The sequence below is a fragment of the Cnephaeus nilssonii genome (assembly GCF_951640355.1).
Source record: "Cnephaeus nilssonii genome assembly, chromosome: 5".
Classification (NCBI taxonomy): Eukaryota; Metazoa; Chordata; class Mammalia; order Chiroptera; family Vespertilionidae; genus Cnephaeus; species Cnephaeus nilssonii.
In genome coordinates, this window is record NC_137076.1 from 27,256,279 (window position 1) to 27,272,427 (window position 16,149).

The following is a 16,149-nucleotide window of genomic DNA, read 5'->3' on the forward strand; positions in this document are numbered from 1 at the left end:
TACACACACACACATATATATATTACACAGTACATATTACATAATGCATATGTAATGTGTACAACATATATAATGTATACATAATCTTATATAATAAAAAGCTAATATACAAATGATCATCATGCCCTTGTGCCCTTGCACCAGGGCTGGGGGACCTGATGCTGGGTCGAGAGACCTGAGGCCGGGCCAAGGGACCTGAGGCCATGCCCCCTACCCTGGCATCGGGGCCAGGGGACCTGAGGCCACGCCCCCCACCTGGCGGGGCTTGACGGGGGACCTGAGGCTGCGCCCCCCACCCAGCAGGGTTTGACAGGGGTGGGGCCAGCCAGGTCTGGGTCTCACGCGATTTTGAGGTGCGCACGGGTGGGTGGGGACTTGACTCTGGGTCCCGCAGCACACCCCACACTCTGACAGGAGGGAGATTTTCATATACATTTCACTAATTTTCTTTCATCGCTGACACTTCTTTTATAGAGAAAGGGCAAATAGCAATATTAAAATATTTCCTCTAATTAATTCCCTTTTAACGTTCATGAATTTCATGCACCGGGCCACTAGTATATATTATATAATGCATATCTATATGTATAAAAGCCTAAGCAACCTTTCAGTCATTTTGAGCACAATGACCACCAGGGGGCAGACGCTCAACGCACAGAAATGGAAACATGGAACAGACTGACGAATCTCAGAGGGAAAGGGGGAGGGGAGAGAGTAGGAAGAGATTAATCAAAGATCTTATATGCATACTAGAGGCTCCGTGCACAGATTCATGCACCGGTGGGGTCCCTCAGCCTGGCCTGTGGGGATCGGGCTGAAACCAGCAGTTGGACATCCCCCGAGGGGTCCTGGATTGCGAGAGGGCTCAGGCCAGGCCGAGGGACCCCACCGGTGCATGAATCCATGCACCAGGCCTCTAGTGTTAATATATAATGTGTAAAAAGCTTGCATGATATATAATACACAGGTATTATATACAATGCATGTAAAATAGACATAACATATATTACACAATACATATACATGTCTGTACTTACTCTTTTGAGCCAGTTATAACATCTGCTTGATTCCCTCACTGATTAGTGAGTAGAATCAAGATCCTTAACATAAGCTCATTTTATAACTGTATGAGTCATGATTTTATCTTGGTTAAGTCACATAACTACTAAGAGGCAAAGCTCAGATTTGAACCCAGGCAGCCTGGCAGCTGAACCCCCACTCTTCACCAGTGAGCTAATACACGTGGACACACTTAGCTCACTGTAGGTACTAATGCACAGCAGTGTCTAGTATTGCTAAGAAGCAGGCGTGCCCTTCAACAGAACCTGTGTCAAACACCCAGTCTCTCACCGTTTTGGAAGTAGAGGGGATGGAGGACAGTAAGACCCCTGAGGTCTGGGACTGGGAGCTGGGTTTGGCCTTCCTGGTGATCCATCTCCTGTATTCTTCCCGGACCTGAAGTTAGAGACAGACATGGGGCGATGAGTCACTTCCAGGTGCAGGAAATGTGCTCCACAGGCAGGTCCCCTGGAACGGGGCAAGTCAGGGACAGGGAGGGCAGCAGCTGCATACCTGGCGGCTGAGCAGACAGTGGATGAGGAAGATGAAGGCTCCCTGCAGGCTATTGATGATGGTGAACAGGTAGGCCATGACACTGGCGATGGGTCCTACCTGGAAAATGCCCAACACCCAGGAGCAGCCCAAGATGAAGAGCTGGGCAAAGGCCTTGAACGTCAGCAACCTGGGGGAGAAGATTTGCAGAGGGTAAGGTACTGGGAGGTGGCTGTTGTCCTTGTGGGTCACGCTCCCAAGAGTGGTCTGAGGCTGCCACTCTATGACCCAACACCAGGGTGGGAATAAACATGGGGCAGAGTCTCTAAGACTAGAGGTAGGAAAACCAAATTCTACAGGCATCTGAAAGGCAACACATCTACAGATACACCTGGGCACAAAGATGTGTGAACACGTATTTAAAGCAATTGTCTGAAAGCTAGAAGGACCCACATGTCCATGAATTTGGGACACATTTTATCAATAGTAAAGCCATGGTATGAAATACTATAAAGCCCTTTTTTTATTGAGGTAAAATTCACATGACATAAAAATCACTGTTTTTACCATAAAGTGTGCTATTCGGTGGTGTTTAGCATATTCACCGTGTTGTACAAACATCACTACTACCCAGTTCCAAGACATTTTATCACTCCAAAGAGAAACCCATACCTATTAGGCAGTCATTCTCATTCTCCCCTCCCCCAACTAGAAACAACCCAGATGACCATCAAAATATGAATGGATCAACACAATGTGGCCCATCCCTGCACTGGAATACTATTCAGCCATGAAAAAGAGTGAAACGCTGACACTCGCTACAACATGGATGAACCTTGAACACATGATGCTCCGTGAGAGAAGCCAGACACCAAAGGCCACACAGTGTGTGATTCCATTCATGTGACATGTCCACAACAGGCAAAGCCAGAGAGACAGAAAGCAGATTATAAAATAATTTTTAAAATGAAATGAGAGTGACAATATACTATAGAGGATAAGGAATGGTTCATGCTCTGGGTCAGACTGCCTGCAAATAAATTCTAACTGCTTTATGCACTAACTTGTGGCTTTAGTAAGTTACTTCACCTCAGTGTGCCTCAGTTACCCCCACTTGATATAGAGATAATAACACAATGGCATTATGTTATAATAACACGGCAGTACTGCTTGTCCTACAAATTAAATAAGATGGCAAGACCCTAAAGGTGCATAGAACAGTGTGTGGCACAAAATAAGCATTTTTGTTAGTTTTAATCTTAAGTATTACAAGAAATAAACTATGTATTATGTGGGGGGAAAAGTGCTGGATGATATGTAGAGTATCCTGTCACTTATGTAAAATGGGGAGGATGTGTAAGTATAGAATTTTCTGGGAGAAAACTCAACTTGAGGGATAATGGCTGCTTAAGGTGGGAGAGATCTGGGGACCTGCAGTCAGGGAAGGAAGAGAGATTATTTTCCACATGTTCTCTTTGTGAACTCTGAGAAAAAAGACACCTGCTAAGAAGAGCTCCTGGTGGTTAACTGGGCTCAATTTTTTATTTTATTTTATTTTATTTTATTTTATTTTATTTTATTTTATTTTATTTTATTTTATTTTATTTTATTTATTTATTTTAAATATATGTCTTTATTGATTTCAGAGAGGAAGGGAGAGGAAGAGAGAGATAGAAACATCAATGATGAGAGAGAATCATTGACTGGCTGCCTCCTGCATGCTCCCTACTGGGGATTGCGCCCACAACCCGGGCATGTGCCCTTGGCCAGAATTGAACCTGGGACCCTTTAGTGCACAACGCTCTATCCACTGAGCCAAACTGGCTAGGGCCAGGCTCAAATTTTAAAAAACAGCCTAGCAGCCATTTCTGCCCAGGGGCCTCTCACATAAACTGCACTTCATGGAGACATTGGACTGCCTGCCAATAGGCTGAACAGCCTGCCTGCACTGTTTCTGCCGTCTGAGCCTGCCCTTATAAAGGAGTTCCCAGAATCCTACTTCAACCACTAGGAGTAAGACTTTCCCCATCCAGTCAGAGCTGCACAGTTCCAGCTAATCAAACTGTGAGGATTTGGAATCCTCATTTGCATGAGGATGGACCAATCAGACACCAGGGATGAGGAATTCTGTCCATATAAGCCAACTCCCCTCTGGCTCAGAGAGCAAACTTTTCCTTTCCACCCAAGCAGAAGGCTGTGTCTCCCTGGCTGAACGGAAGCACTGACGGTCTCTCAGCAGAGCAGAGCAGACCAGTGTGGTGCAAAGTGAACAACCTGGAGCAGAGCAGAGCTGTCGAGCCAGAGAGGGGCCTGGACCGACGCCGCACAGCCAGGCGGTGTCACAGCTGAACTGTTGTGCACTGAATGTTTCCTTCTTCACCACGCCCCCAACGGGGGATTCCTGATGGCGTTGAATTGGCACCAACAACTGTCAGCCATTGGTTGGCATCTTTCACACTACTTAACTCTTCTTATCGTTGCAAGTCTTAACTTCGACCTTTTAACATTAACTTTTTAAAAATAACATTTTAAAAATATATTCAAAATGGATGAGGGATTGGACGCTGACAGACTAACAAGCAGGTTGCTGACAATAAAACCTACGGTGTCTGGGTTTCAGCAGGTTCTTAAGATGAAAATCAGTTGGGCGATGAAGTTAGGAAACACAAATGGTCTGATAATGGAAGAAATAAAATGGAGCAAGCATTGCTAAGAGAGTCACGAACAGGGAGGTAGGAGGCTCTTAGGGAAGTGGGGCCCCTGCAAGGCTTGTGCCTGGGTTCTCAGAGCTGCTATTAAGTTGCAAATGGGCTGCTGAACTCAGCTCAAGGCTGAGCCATAAACATCCTGGAACTACAAATGGAATTTCCCTCCTCCTTGCAGGGTTTTTATTTCCCATTGCTTTTTTAGAGAGAGTGGGAGGAAAGAGGGAGGGGAGGTAGAGAGAGAGAAGAGAGGGAGACAGAGACAGAGACAGCAGTGTGTTGACATATTGATTGGCTGCCTCCTATAGGCTCCCTGACCAGGGCCAGGGATTGAATCTGCAACCCAGGTACATGCCCCTGACTGGGAATTGAACCCGTGACCCTCCCATGCGTGGGCTGACGCTCTAATCAGCCAGGGCCTCCTTGTTGTTTTTGCTTCCCTCAGTTGCATACTGAAACTAACAAATCCTGGTAACCTAGCCAGCAATCCTTCATTTGTAGGAGAGAATTACACTGGGGGGAGGGGGGTGTGTGTAAACTGTTGATGAATTTCTAATTAAATTTAAAAATACTCATGTTAGAGAAAACTGGTAATACAAATAAAATAGCATTCTGTTTTTGCAATTGTGCACATATAAGTATGCACAAAGTAATTGGAAAACGTGTCAACCTATGTTCAATATATGAAACACTTTTCCTGGTAACCTGTTAGCATCGGTAGCTAGTTAGTATTAATAAAGAAAGGGAACCAAGGGAACCAAACATGAAGCCTAACAAGCCAGGGAGCTGAATTGGATATTAAGCCAGCTTCACTAGGAAGTTACAGCATTCACAGCTCCCAGGGACCACCACATCCTCCACCCTGGGACTTAATCCCCGGAGGATGCAGAAAGCATCTCCCCGGGGAACAAAGCATCTCCCTGGGGAACGAGCGGCCAGGGACCGGGATTATCGCGGGGAGCAGGAGCAAACTCCTTTACTAGGCACGTGCACAGCAGAAGCCAAGATGGCACAGGGGGAGGTCCTTCTACCTTGAGGCATGAGCCATAGGAGCCTAGATGGCAACCACAGCAGGGAGGTACCAAGACTGGGAAAAGAATCAGACTGGATGAGGGCACAGAACCCTGGAAGGTCCACAGAAGGGATTGATTCGGGGGAGGGCCCAGTACAAGCCCAGAAAAACCCAGGAAGTAGGTTGGATAGTTTGAAAGCACTCTTGCCCATATCTACAATAATAAAAGCATAATATGCAAATCGACCAAACAACCGAACAGCAGACATATTATTTTCCTTCATCCCAATAAATCTTGCCACTACATTTAAACTTCTCCCACACAGATGCCCTTTGAAATTCCTTTCTCATGACACCACAAGAATCCATTTTCAAGAGCAACAACTGTGCTAAGTGCTTCATAAGCCACATAAAGTGTGCAACATCAATATCCCCATTCTACAGATGAAGAAACTGAGTTTCAGAGAGGTTATGTAACTTGCCTAAGGTCACATAGCTTGTAAGCGGCTGAGCTGGGTTTGAGCCCCAAATCTAGACACTACGCTATTCTGTCTTGGGTAGAAGACCAGGAAAAGGTACTCGTTTGTGGAAAGAAAGAAGGAAGACTGGGAAAGGAGAGGGAGAGGAGGAAGGGACCGCACCTGGTGTCTTTGAGAGTCGAGACTTCAGCATTGACGCTGGAAAGTTTCTGCTTCAGGATCCACAAAGTCCAAGTCAGGAGGATGGAATTGATCTACAAAGTCAAGCAAAAGGGACTGAGGGGTTGGCTACACAAACTGTTAAGAGGGGGGAAAAAATGGAACAAGCATTACTAAGAGAGAAACTTAAAAATAGATCCAGGAGGCTGCGAGGGAAGTGGGGCCTCTGTACAACTTGTGCCTCAGTTCTCAGAGCTGCTATGAAGTTGCTAACCTGTTGCTTAAACTCAGCTCAAGGCCCAGCCATAAACATCCTGGAACAACATAGGGAAACTCCTAGTTTCACCTCCTCGCTTGGTATTGAAACTAACCAAGCCTGGAAAGACTTCCGCTTTGGGGTTTTTGTCTGTATAGACCCTGCCTCTCTCTGTTCTCCCAATTTAGGTTGATATCTAAATAATCCGTGGCTCCAGGGCTGCAGCTCCTTTTGCTCAAACAAATGCTTTTCGTTTTTCGTCACAGTCTACATTCCATGTTGGTTGGTAAAACAGACCATGGCCAAACCATCTTTCAGAATGGAACGCTGACCCAGTCTTCGGTAACCACTCCAAGAAGCCCAACAATAAGTGCAGTAGCCACTGACTCAAATCAACCCGGACTCGGGTAATAATGGGCAGCCTCCCTAATTTCTGCCCTTGATTGCAGCTTAGGACCAAAAGTAGAAAGCCAGTGTGTGCCGTAGCCCCCCTGCAGGATCCCCCTGCTCACCGCCTCTGATCAGGGCACACCTGAGGCTCCCCTTTTCACCTCTATCAAGCTTTCCCTCCTCCGCCTGCTTTTGGAACTAACACATTGATGATCTGACTCCCTTCCTATAGCAATCTCTGGATACATAGCCTTTGCTGTTCTCATCTGGGTGGTCTTTGTGTATTTCCACTTGATGCATCCGGGAAGTTAGACTCAAGACAGGTGCCCTGTTATGGGTTGAACTGTACCCCACCCCCAAAAGATAGGTGGAAGCCCTAATCCCCAGCACCTCGGATCTTATTTGGAGATCTGGTCTTTGCCGAGGTGATCGCATTAAAACGGGGTCGGTGGAGTGGGCCCTGATCCAGTGTGACTGGTATCCTTATAAGAAGAGGCGATCAGCCCCAAGGAGACAGGCATGCACAGCGGGATGACGAGGTGAGGACACAGGAAGCAGACAGACATCTACAGGCGAAGAAAAGCCTGGGGCTACCCGTAGTTGGTGAGAAAACTGGAACAGATCCTTCCCCAAGGCCTTCAGGGGGAGCTTGGCCAGCCAACGCCTTGATTTCAGAGATCTAGCCTGCCTCCAGCACTGAGACCACAAAATCCCGCTGTTCTAAGCTACCCAGTTTGTGATCTTTTGTTCTGGCAGCTCTAGAAGAGGAATAACATGACCCTGGAAAATCTCATAGGGGTCAGAGCAAAACCCTCGGGAGGAATACAGCTACAAGAATTCCCAAGATTTAGATTGGTCACATATGAGCTCATAACTAACAATGACAAGTGACACAAGGCAACAAGCCACCAGGAGTGACAAAGATCATCTCCCAAGACTGTGGAATCTGGGTTGGCGTCAAGGAGGCGAGAGATGGTTGTTGCTCAACCTCCCTCAGGATGCCGGGATTGCCAGGAATGTGGGGAAGGAAACTGGCGGGGGTTGGGGTGGGGGGGGGGTTGGGGGGAGGGCTGTTGGGCTAAGGTTACAAAGTTTCACTGATTCAAGGTGAGGATTTCCCCAGATCTAATCTACAGCATGGTGACTGTTCTTACCTGCTATTTTCAACAACATGGATAGATCTTGAGGGTTATTAGGCTAATGAAATAAGTCACACGGAAAAGGACAAATGCCTATGATTTCACTCATAGGTAGAATATAAAACAAAAGTAACCAACCAGCAAAACAAAACAAAAACAAACTCTATGATAACAGAATGGTAGTTACCAGAGGGTAAGAAGGGTGGGAGAGAGGGCAAATTGGGTAAAGTGGGACAAATACACGTAATGAAAAGAAACTAGACTTTTGGTGGTGAGCATGCACTAGAATACACCAATGTCATGTTATGATAATACACCTGAAATGTATATACAGCACAACCAATGTTATGGCAATAAATTTAACTTAAAAAAAGGAAAAAATGGTAACTATGTGAGGTGATAGAAGTGTTAATTACCTTGATGGTGGTGATCATTTTACAAGACATACGTAAGTCAAAGTTTCAAGATGTTCGCCGTAAGCTTATAATTTTTATGCCAATTATACTTCAATAAAGCTGAGAAAAACCCTCTACCTTTTCCTTCATTCAACATCTGTGCTCAGAAGAGATTAATAGACCCATTTTGCTGAAACGCAAAGGACAAAGAAGACTGTGGTCCCTCCCAGGGGATTAGCATGCTGCATTAAAAAAAAAAAAATCACAAGTCGAAGATATTACATTCCAACTTGGAAATCTCAAGAATCAAGGCTCAGAAGGGAGAACGTTTGAGCGGAATACGTGACCTCGGCTCTGCAACTCCCACCGGCACTCCCTAATCTCCTGGTTCAGGTCCCTCCTCCAGAGCCCACAGCACCAAGCAATTTGCTTACCAGTATGATTGTGCAAACTGGCCCCAGGAAACTCCAGATAAACCCTGTCTCGGTATTCAACCAGCAGCTACGGAGAGAAACAGGAGGAGTCAGTGCTTGCCTCAGTCTTGACCTTCAAGTTGATTACTCCAGCCAAGTGCAGAAAATTGGGAGATGAGATGGAGATTTAAAAAAATCTCATGATGGGGCAGGTGGCATTTCAGTTTTCTTTGGACTCTAGCAAGTCCTCTATCTGACCTCCTTCCTGAGTAAGTGCTCCTGAAACGCTCACTTCGTGCTGTGGGGAGAGGCCATTCTCAATGCAGAACCTTTGTAATCCCTTTTCTCTCTTTTCAGGACTCTTCATGGCGCACCTTGTCATTCAAATGTCAGCTCAAAAGTCACCTCCTCGGAGAAGCCACTTCTGACAGCTCCTTACTAAGTATACTGTCCCTACTCCTGGTCCCGCTCTGGCAAAGCCTGCTGCCTTTTTTTATGGCGTCTATTTGGATCATAAATATCGTGTTCAGCTTGTTGACTGGCCGATTGCCGGCCTTCCCCTACTAGACTATGAGCTGCTTGAGAATTTAGACCTTGAACGTCTGTTCCTCTCTGAATACCCAGAACTGCTATGGACATGACATTCCATAACTATTTGTTGAAAGAAAGGATCTTGCCATTTGCACCAACACAGATGAAACCTGAGGGCATGATACTAAGCGAGATAAGTCAGACAGAGGAAGGTGAATGACGTCACTTATATGTGGAGTCTTAAGGGGGAAAAAACAAGCTCACAGATACAGAGAACAGATAGGTGGTTGCGATGTGGGGGTGGGGTGAGGGTGGGAGAAATGGGTGAAGGAGGTCAGAAGATGCAAGCTGTCAGTTATAAAATTAACTAGTCCTGGGGGTGTAGTGTATAGCATGGTGACTATAGTTCATAATGTTGTCTATTTTAAAGTTGCTAGAAGAGTACATGTTAACGTAAAAAAGGAAAGTTCTCACAAGTAAAAAGTGTGTAACTAGGTGAGGAGATGGGTGTTAGCTAGATTAATGTGGTGATCATTTCACAATATATAGAAATCTTTTATCTATATGCTGCCTTTATTAAACATGCACCTCCACAGTCAAAACATAAACCAGGCGTTACATGAGAGCATACTCTTCTGGTTTACAAATGACATCGACACATTCTCCAGAAACATACTGACATTCTACTCCAAATGTATGTTGGATTTCCAAAACCCACCCACTTCCAGTGTGTATACCACATGTGTATGTCGGATTGCATCCTGTGCTGTAAGGATGGGCAGTCTAGTTCCTGGAATCCAGGGAAAGCTGGCCTATCTAGGCAACTGATTGCTGTGACCACTGGGAAATATAAGACTTTCAGGTGACTTGGGGGTGTATTAGCTGTAAGAGAACATTCCTTTTTGTTCACAGTGATCCATATGGGGTATGACAGGTAATTAGGGAATCAGAGTTTATAATAGACTTCTATTAGATAAAGCCCTTTTAATCACTTCCTTCAATCTCCTGAATTACTCCATAGTAGCTATAATTGTTTTATGATTTCCTCTGAATGGTCAATTAGCAGTGATTCGCCTGTCTCCCTTTTCCCCTAGCAATAGCACAAACATAGTCATTCAATTGAGTTTATCTTTCTTTTTGAAACTCTACAGAGAGATTGGGGGATGTGACACTGTTGCATCCTTAGCAGTTTCGGTGGTAGACGGGAGTGAGTCTTGGACAAAGTGGGGACGCGCAGTCTCCTTTGCTCTTTCATCTCCCTGTGCTCTGCAAAGCTAACTCTTCCCAGAAAGCCTGGAGAGTGCCAAGCAGCTTTTGATGAATGCAAGGCTGGCTTTACTAATTACTTGTACGGCTTTTCCTGCCATGAACTAGTCACTGTATCATTGCGTGCAGTGAATGGACAGCTGTGTGGACCTTTAGAGGTCATGCAAAGATCCGGAACCTTTCCGTTTTCAGTGGTCACTGCTATGCCTCCCGGGGCTGCGTATGGCTCTCTCTGTTGAGTTTAATAATACAGAGGAATCGCTTGGCTTTCTGTAGCGGGTTATGCTGCTCTATGTAAGCGCATTTACGAAGGGATCCATAGTAGACACTGTGACAGAAGATTTTTGGAAATGTGTATCTGTGCTTCGGAATTAAGGTTTTCAAGCTAGAATGGCCTGGGCTATGAGGAGATGGACAGATTATTTCTGGAACAAAAACATCCATCATTCAAAATTATTATCTCTATGTAAAAACTGTGCATAGTTTTATTTGATTCTGGCTGAGTTTTTTAATGTCCTTCTTGGAGATTCCAGTGAGAATTGCACTTAAATAGTGGAGGAAGGGAATATGCTTGCTCTCTCCTGCTCTTATGAAAAAAAAAAAAAAAAAAAAAAAAAAAACACAGAACACCCATCTATATGAGAAAAACAAGGTGTGGTGTTTGTCCCGGTCTGCTTTTTCTTGACTTCATATTCTTGGCCTTCATGGTTGTAAAGTAAGCAAAAGCAGGGAACTAAAAAAAAGGGTTATGTGGTCATAGGAATCTTAACAAAACGTCAACCTAGTCATAGGACACAGGGACTTGGTCAGAGGGCAGGTTCTCTATGGGTCTGAACTTGGTCTCCTCAAACAGTAGAACTCTACTGCCCTGGTAGTCAAGTTTGACAACCACATGGTCTCTCCTGGCACTGAGTCTCCAGTAGCAGAGTAATAAAGGCAGGAAAATGTTTGCAACCTGAGACGAGGCTGTCCACACCCGGTCAGGACCGACCACTTACGCAAATACTGGCTATGCCCCTCAGCTATTACCACTTACGCAAATACTGGCTATGTCCCTGTGGACTCTGCTTCTCTGCCTGCCGGCCTCAGGGCATCAGACTAAAAGCGCTGGAGACTGCTCTCCTGGGAGCAGCCCCCACCCAAGGGCTGATGGGAGGGAGCTGGCAGGTAAGTGTGCCGGCTCCCTCCCCCTTGGGTGGGATAACGGTAGTGCACACCCTGCACGGTCTCCCCTTGGTACCTTTGGTATTGAACCCGGTGACCCCCAGCAGGACCTGCTCCTGAATTCACTCTGTGTGCGTTCCTGCTCCTCCCTGTCTCACTTCCCCACCCGCTTTCTCGTGCTTCCTGAAATCATCTCAAATCCTTGTCAATGATGCCTTCCTTCCCAAAACTTTCCCAAACCACCTACAGGTGTTGTCCAAATTCCATGCCTACCCCAGTCTCCCCCAGCCTTCTCCCAGCCCAGTCCATCTGTTATTCAAACACACCTCAAGCTCTCCCCCGTGGGCAAACTTTCATCCTCATCCACGCTGCTACCCCCTTTCCTCTTTGCTGTGTACCTTCCAGCAGAGCTTTTAAGACCCAGCTCCTGCCTCCTCCAGGAAGCCTTCCCTGGACTTTCCAGCTTTCAGATGCCATCAGCCTCTGGTCTGTGAGGAGGCTTATCCTACCTGCACCAGCAGGTGGCACTTCCTCGTGGCAGCCTTGCATGGTCACCATCTCCTGACAGGACAGTCAGGCCTGAACTCAGCTTGGACACTTCCTAGTTATGTGACCCGGGCAATTTCTGCAACTGTCCTGAGCCTCGATTTCCTCTGCAGCCACCACTTATTAAGCTGTCACTCCATGTTCGTTTGGTCTCGGGCTGCCATGCACAGCAGCACAGGTTGTGCGCTCCACAAACCCAGGGTACGATGTCTCCTGTGCACGATGGAGACGCTCCCATTTAACACGGGATGTTTGTTGGGAAGCACCAGCGATAATAGTGTCGTAAAGCTTATGAGGTTTAGGTTATGATGGGTGCTCACTGAGTGTGAGTTCCTTTTCCTCGCCTCTTATCCTACGACCTCACCTGAAGCAGGAACCATCATCAGGCAGCGGGGAAACCCGGATCACTGAACACCCCCAAACACGGCTCAGCAGCGTGCCTACAGCACGGGGTGATAAGCAGAGACCCCGGGACTGGAAAGACCCAGATCCAGGTCCTCACATGCCCCCTCTCACTGTCCCAGGGAGAAAGGTTTTCTGAGCCCTTTTCCTCATCTGTAAATTGAAGTAGCAGCACTCCTTCAGGGCCTGTCAGAGAACTAAGGAAGTAACACGGCAAGTTACCATCTCTGCCCTGTCCACCTCCTCCTTGTCCTAGAAGTCACCGGATTTTGTCCTCAAAGTGGACTCCGGGTTTTACTTACATAAACCGTGTCTGTGAAATCATGAGTTTGGTATTCTGGCCATTTTTTTTCTACTTACCTACAAAATAAATACTTTTTAAAATTAGCACGTACCAGCATACTACCTAAAATGATCTCGCAGAGAAACGCGGTAAACACACCCCACTTAGGACAGACAATAGCGTAACAGTGATGCTAACTGCGACATGAATAATGCCTGGCTCTGTGCCAGACCCTGCTTTAGATGTTTTGCAGATAACAACTCGTTTAACCCTCACAACAGCACCCTGATGTCATGCGGCGATTCGCCCCCACTGTACGGGTCAGGACATGGAAGCACCGCTAGGAGGGAGTGGAGCCAAGACTCAAACCCAAGAAGGTGGACTCCAGAGTCCATGATTTGAAAACTGTGCAACCACGCCCTGACCGGGTAGCTCAGTTGGTTGGAGCGTCGTCCCACACACCAAAAGGCTGCAGGTTCGATTCCAGGTCAGGGCACATACCTAGGTTGCGGGTTCGATCCCTGGTCGGGGCGTGTATGGGAGGCAACTGATTGCTATCTCTCTCTCACGTCAATGTTTCCCTCTCCCGCCCTCTTCCTCTCTCTCTAAAATCAATTAAAAAACATACAGTCAAGGTCACTGTGTACATCGCCACCGTTTACCTAGACTCCAGGGCAAACAGGAGCTCCTGGCTCTGCGCATGCGCAACCTGTGCTGCTGTACGCGGCAGCCCCGAGAGCACACAAAAGGCGCACTGACCGGTAGCCACGCTCCTGATAATGCCATTGCTCTTCCGTGGTCCATGTCATGATCACCACGAACCCTGGCAGCAGGGTCTTCAGGGAGGGAGGGGATGTCACTTACCGATTATGCATCCCGTAGCCCTGCGGCTGCACGCCGACCGAGACAGCCACCACCAGCCCCGGGAGCCCGTAGCCGAAGGCACAGAGATACCGCATCTTGACGTTGCGGGAGTTGAAGTAGTTCACCACCCTCAGGTTCCTGACCATGAGGAAGAGCATCACGGCCTCCACCAGCATCCAGAAGAAGCAGGCGAGGAAGAGGTAGTGCAGCAAGCCCGCGAGGATGGAGCAGCCTATCTGAGAGGAGAAGCGCGTGCACTCAGCACTCCCCGCCCCCTCCCAAGGGTCAGGTTCAGAGGAAGAGGGCAGGAGAGGGACTACTTTGATGGGCATTCCCCAAACACAGCCCATGCACTGGCTCATTCATTCATTCATTCATTCATTCATTCCACAAATATTTATGAGAGAGTCTCCATCACGGGCTGCGCCCGCCCTGTGGTAGGGTGACCAATCAGATCATCCTGGTTTGCCTGGGACATGTGACTGTCGATGAGTTTTCGAGGACATGTGACTGTCGATGCTAACACTGGGAGCATTTGGGGTAAAAACGGGTAGAGGATCACCCTACTTTAGGAGATGACTGAAGATATGGGGGCGGGAGGTTCACAAACTACAGCCGCTGGACCGGCCGCCTGTTTTATAAGTAACGTTTCAGGGGCACACTACTTTGATGGGCATTCCCCAAACACAGCCCATTCACTGGCTCATTCATTCATTCATTCATTCCACAGCCACGCCCATTTATGTATCCTCTAGGGCGGTTTTCAGACTAAAACAGCAGATGTGAGTAGTTGCAGCAGAAATCGTAGGATCCGTACAGCCGACTGTATCCTATCTGGGTCTTTATAGAAGCTTGCCCAGTGCTGGCCTATGATGGGAGTGGGGTGCAACCACCAGCATTTCGTTTCCAAAGGGACTGGGAAGCCAAGCATCCCGCAGGGAGAGGGGGCGCTCTGCACAAAGCATGGTCACCCGCCCAAAATGTCAAGAGTGCTGCTCGGGGGAAACTCCGAGAGCCTCCTTTGTTTCGGGCACAGGTCTGGGGGTCAACGGGCCCAAGTTCTTGCTTTCAAAGGGCACACAGTCTACTGGCAAAAGCAGATACACAATAAAACAATAAAGAATCAATATGGCTTCAAGTAAGTGCTGGGAAGGAATGCAACATGGAGTGGTAAGCTGAGTGTCTCCGCTGTAGCCGTACTGATGGCTGTAACGCTATTGCCGGTTATTTTCTGCCTTGAGGGGTGCTGTCCTGTGTGTTGCAGCATCCCTGGCCTCCACCCACGACATGCCAGCAGTACCCTCTCCCAGTGGTGACAGCCAATAATGTCTCCAGATAGTGCTAAGTGTCCCCCAGGGTGGGGGGGCAGAATCATCCCAGGCGAGAACCAATGGTTTAAAGAGTAAGAGGAGGGACCGCCACAATATATAATATGACCAAGGAGATGATTTTAAACTGAGACCAATTATAAGAAGGAGTCAACCAGAGGAGGTACTGGAGGGTGAGTACTCTGAAGAGGGCATAGCATGTGCAAAGGTCCTGAGGTGGGAACTACTATAGAGGGCGTTGGGTAGGGATGAGCAGAGGCAGATGTGGAGACCATGGGGCTGGATGGGGCCTAGCCTGAGGGATGTGAGACCTGGTTGTCGGTCTTGTCTACACCGGTGAGGAAGAGAAACTTGGCCAAGAAGAGGCACACGCAGAGGTGCAGGTGGAGGTAGGTGTTGCGGTTGCGAATGGCACGACACAGCAGGAACGTGGCGATGGCCAAGATGAGGCACACCAGGGAGATGATCATGCCCACGTAGCTAATGACGTACAAGGAGAAATCCATCTGTCAGGAAAAAGATACTCCACTCAGACAGAGAAAAACATTCTCCTGGGCAGGAAACGGAATGATGCAGACCCCTGACTTGGGCAGAAAGAGCTTGGGGAACTTTTCTTCCTCTGACATTAGCATAAATGAGATATTGCCCATCACCATTCTTTGGCATCTATAAGCATCCGTCAGCACCATTCCCACCCCTGACCCATTCCGCACCCGCATATTACTACGGCAGGATGTCTACACACTACACTTCCCAGAATCTCTTGGGGCTAAGGTCCTGGATGTCCTTCAGGTTCTCCCAGGTGATGCATGCATGGAAGTGTGGGAAGACAGAGACCAGCTTTCTGCAGTCAGGCGTGAGCTGTGGCTGGACACCACATTCCAACGGTCCAGTTTTTAATTCTAATAGGTGGGGAGTGGCCTGACAAAAGCAATTTTTATCTTCCGATTGCAGCGGCAGAGGGGTGATCCTGAAGCCAAAATCTGGGGGTCAACGGGCCCAGGTTCTTGCTCTCAAGTGGCAGCTCCCTGACTTCAACTGCTCCATCCCTTCCTGGGAGCACCCAGTTCCCTGTGTTCAGTCCCCTCCTGATTGAGACACCTAGAGCGGTTCCTGTTCCCTGCACTGAACCAGGACTGACGCATACATGTTCAGAGACGCCAGCTTCCGGGAGTGAAAACGACAAGCTGAGTCCTTCCATAAACCATTATTCATCAATCATTTTAAACGAATTTTAAACTTATTCCAGTGCCCTCTGTGCATCAA

The 16,149-nt window shown here is 47.6% G+C and overlaps 1 protein-coding gene across 1 annotated transcript in view; it reads right to left on the reverse strand.

Annotated features, from left to right (window-relative positions):
* ADGRE1 (adhesion G protein-coupled receptor E1) overlaps nt 1–16,149 on the reverse strand; it is a 52,270-nt gene that overhangs the window by 5,841 nt on the left and 30,280 nt on the right. The window contains exons 16-21 of the mRNA XM_079770816.1: nt 15,195–15,389; nt 13,556–13,791; nt 8,521–8,587; nt 5,910–6,001; nt 1,573–1,741; nt 1,351–1,455 (exon numbers count right to left, since the gene is read on the reverse strand). Of these exons, the coding sequence (XP_079626942.1) occupies nt 1,351–1,455; nt 1,573–1,741; nt 5,910–6,001; nt 8,521–8,587; nt 13,556–13,791; nt 15,195–15,389 (864 nt within the window). The remainder of the gene's footprint in view (nt 1–1,350; nt 1,456–1,572; nt 1,742–5,909; nt 6,002–8,520; nt 8,588–13,555; nt 13,792–15,194; nt 15,390–16,149) is intronic.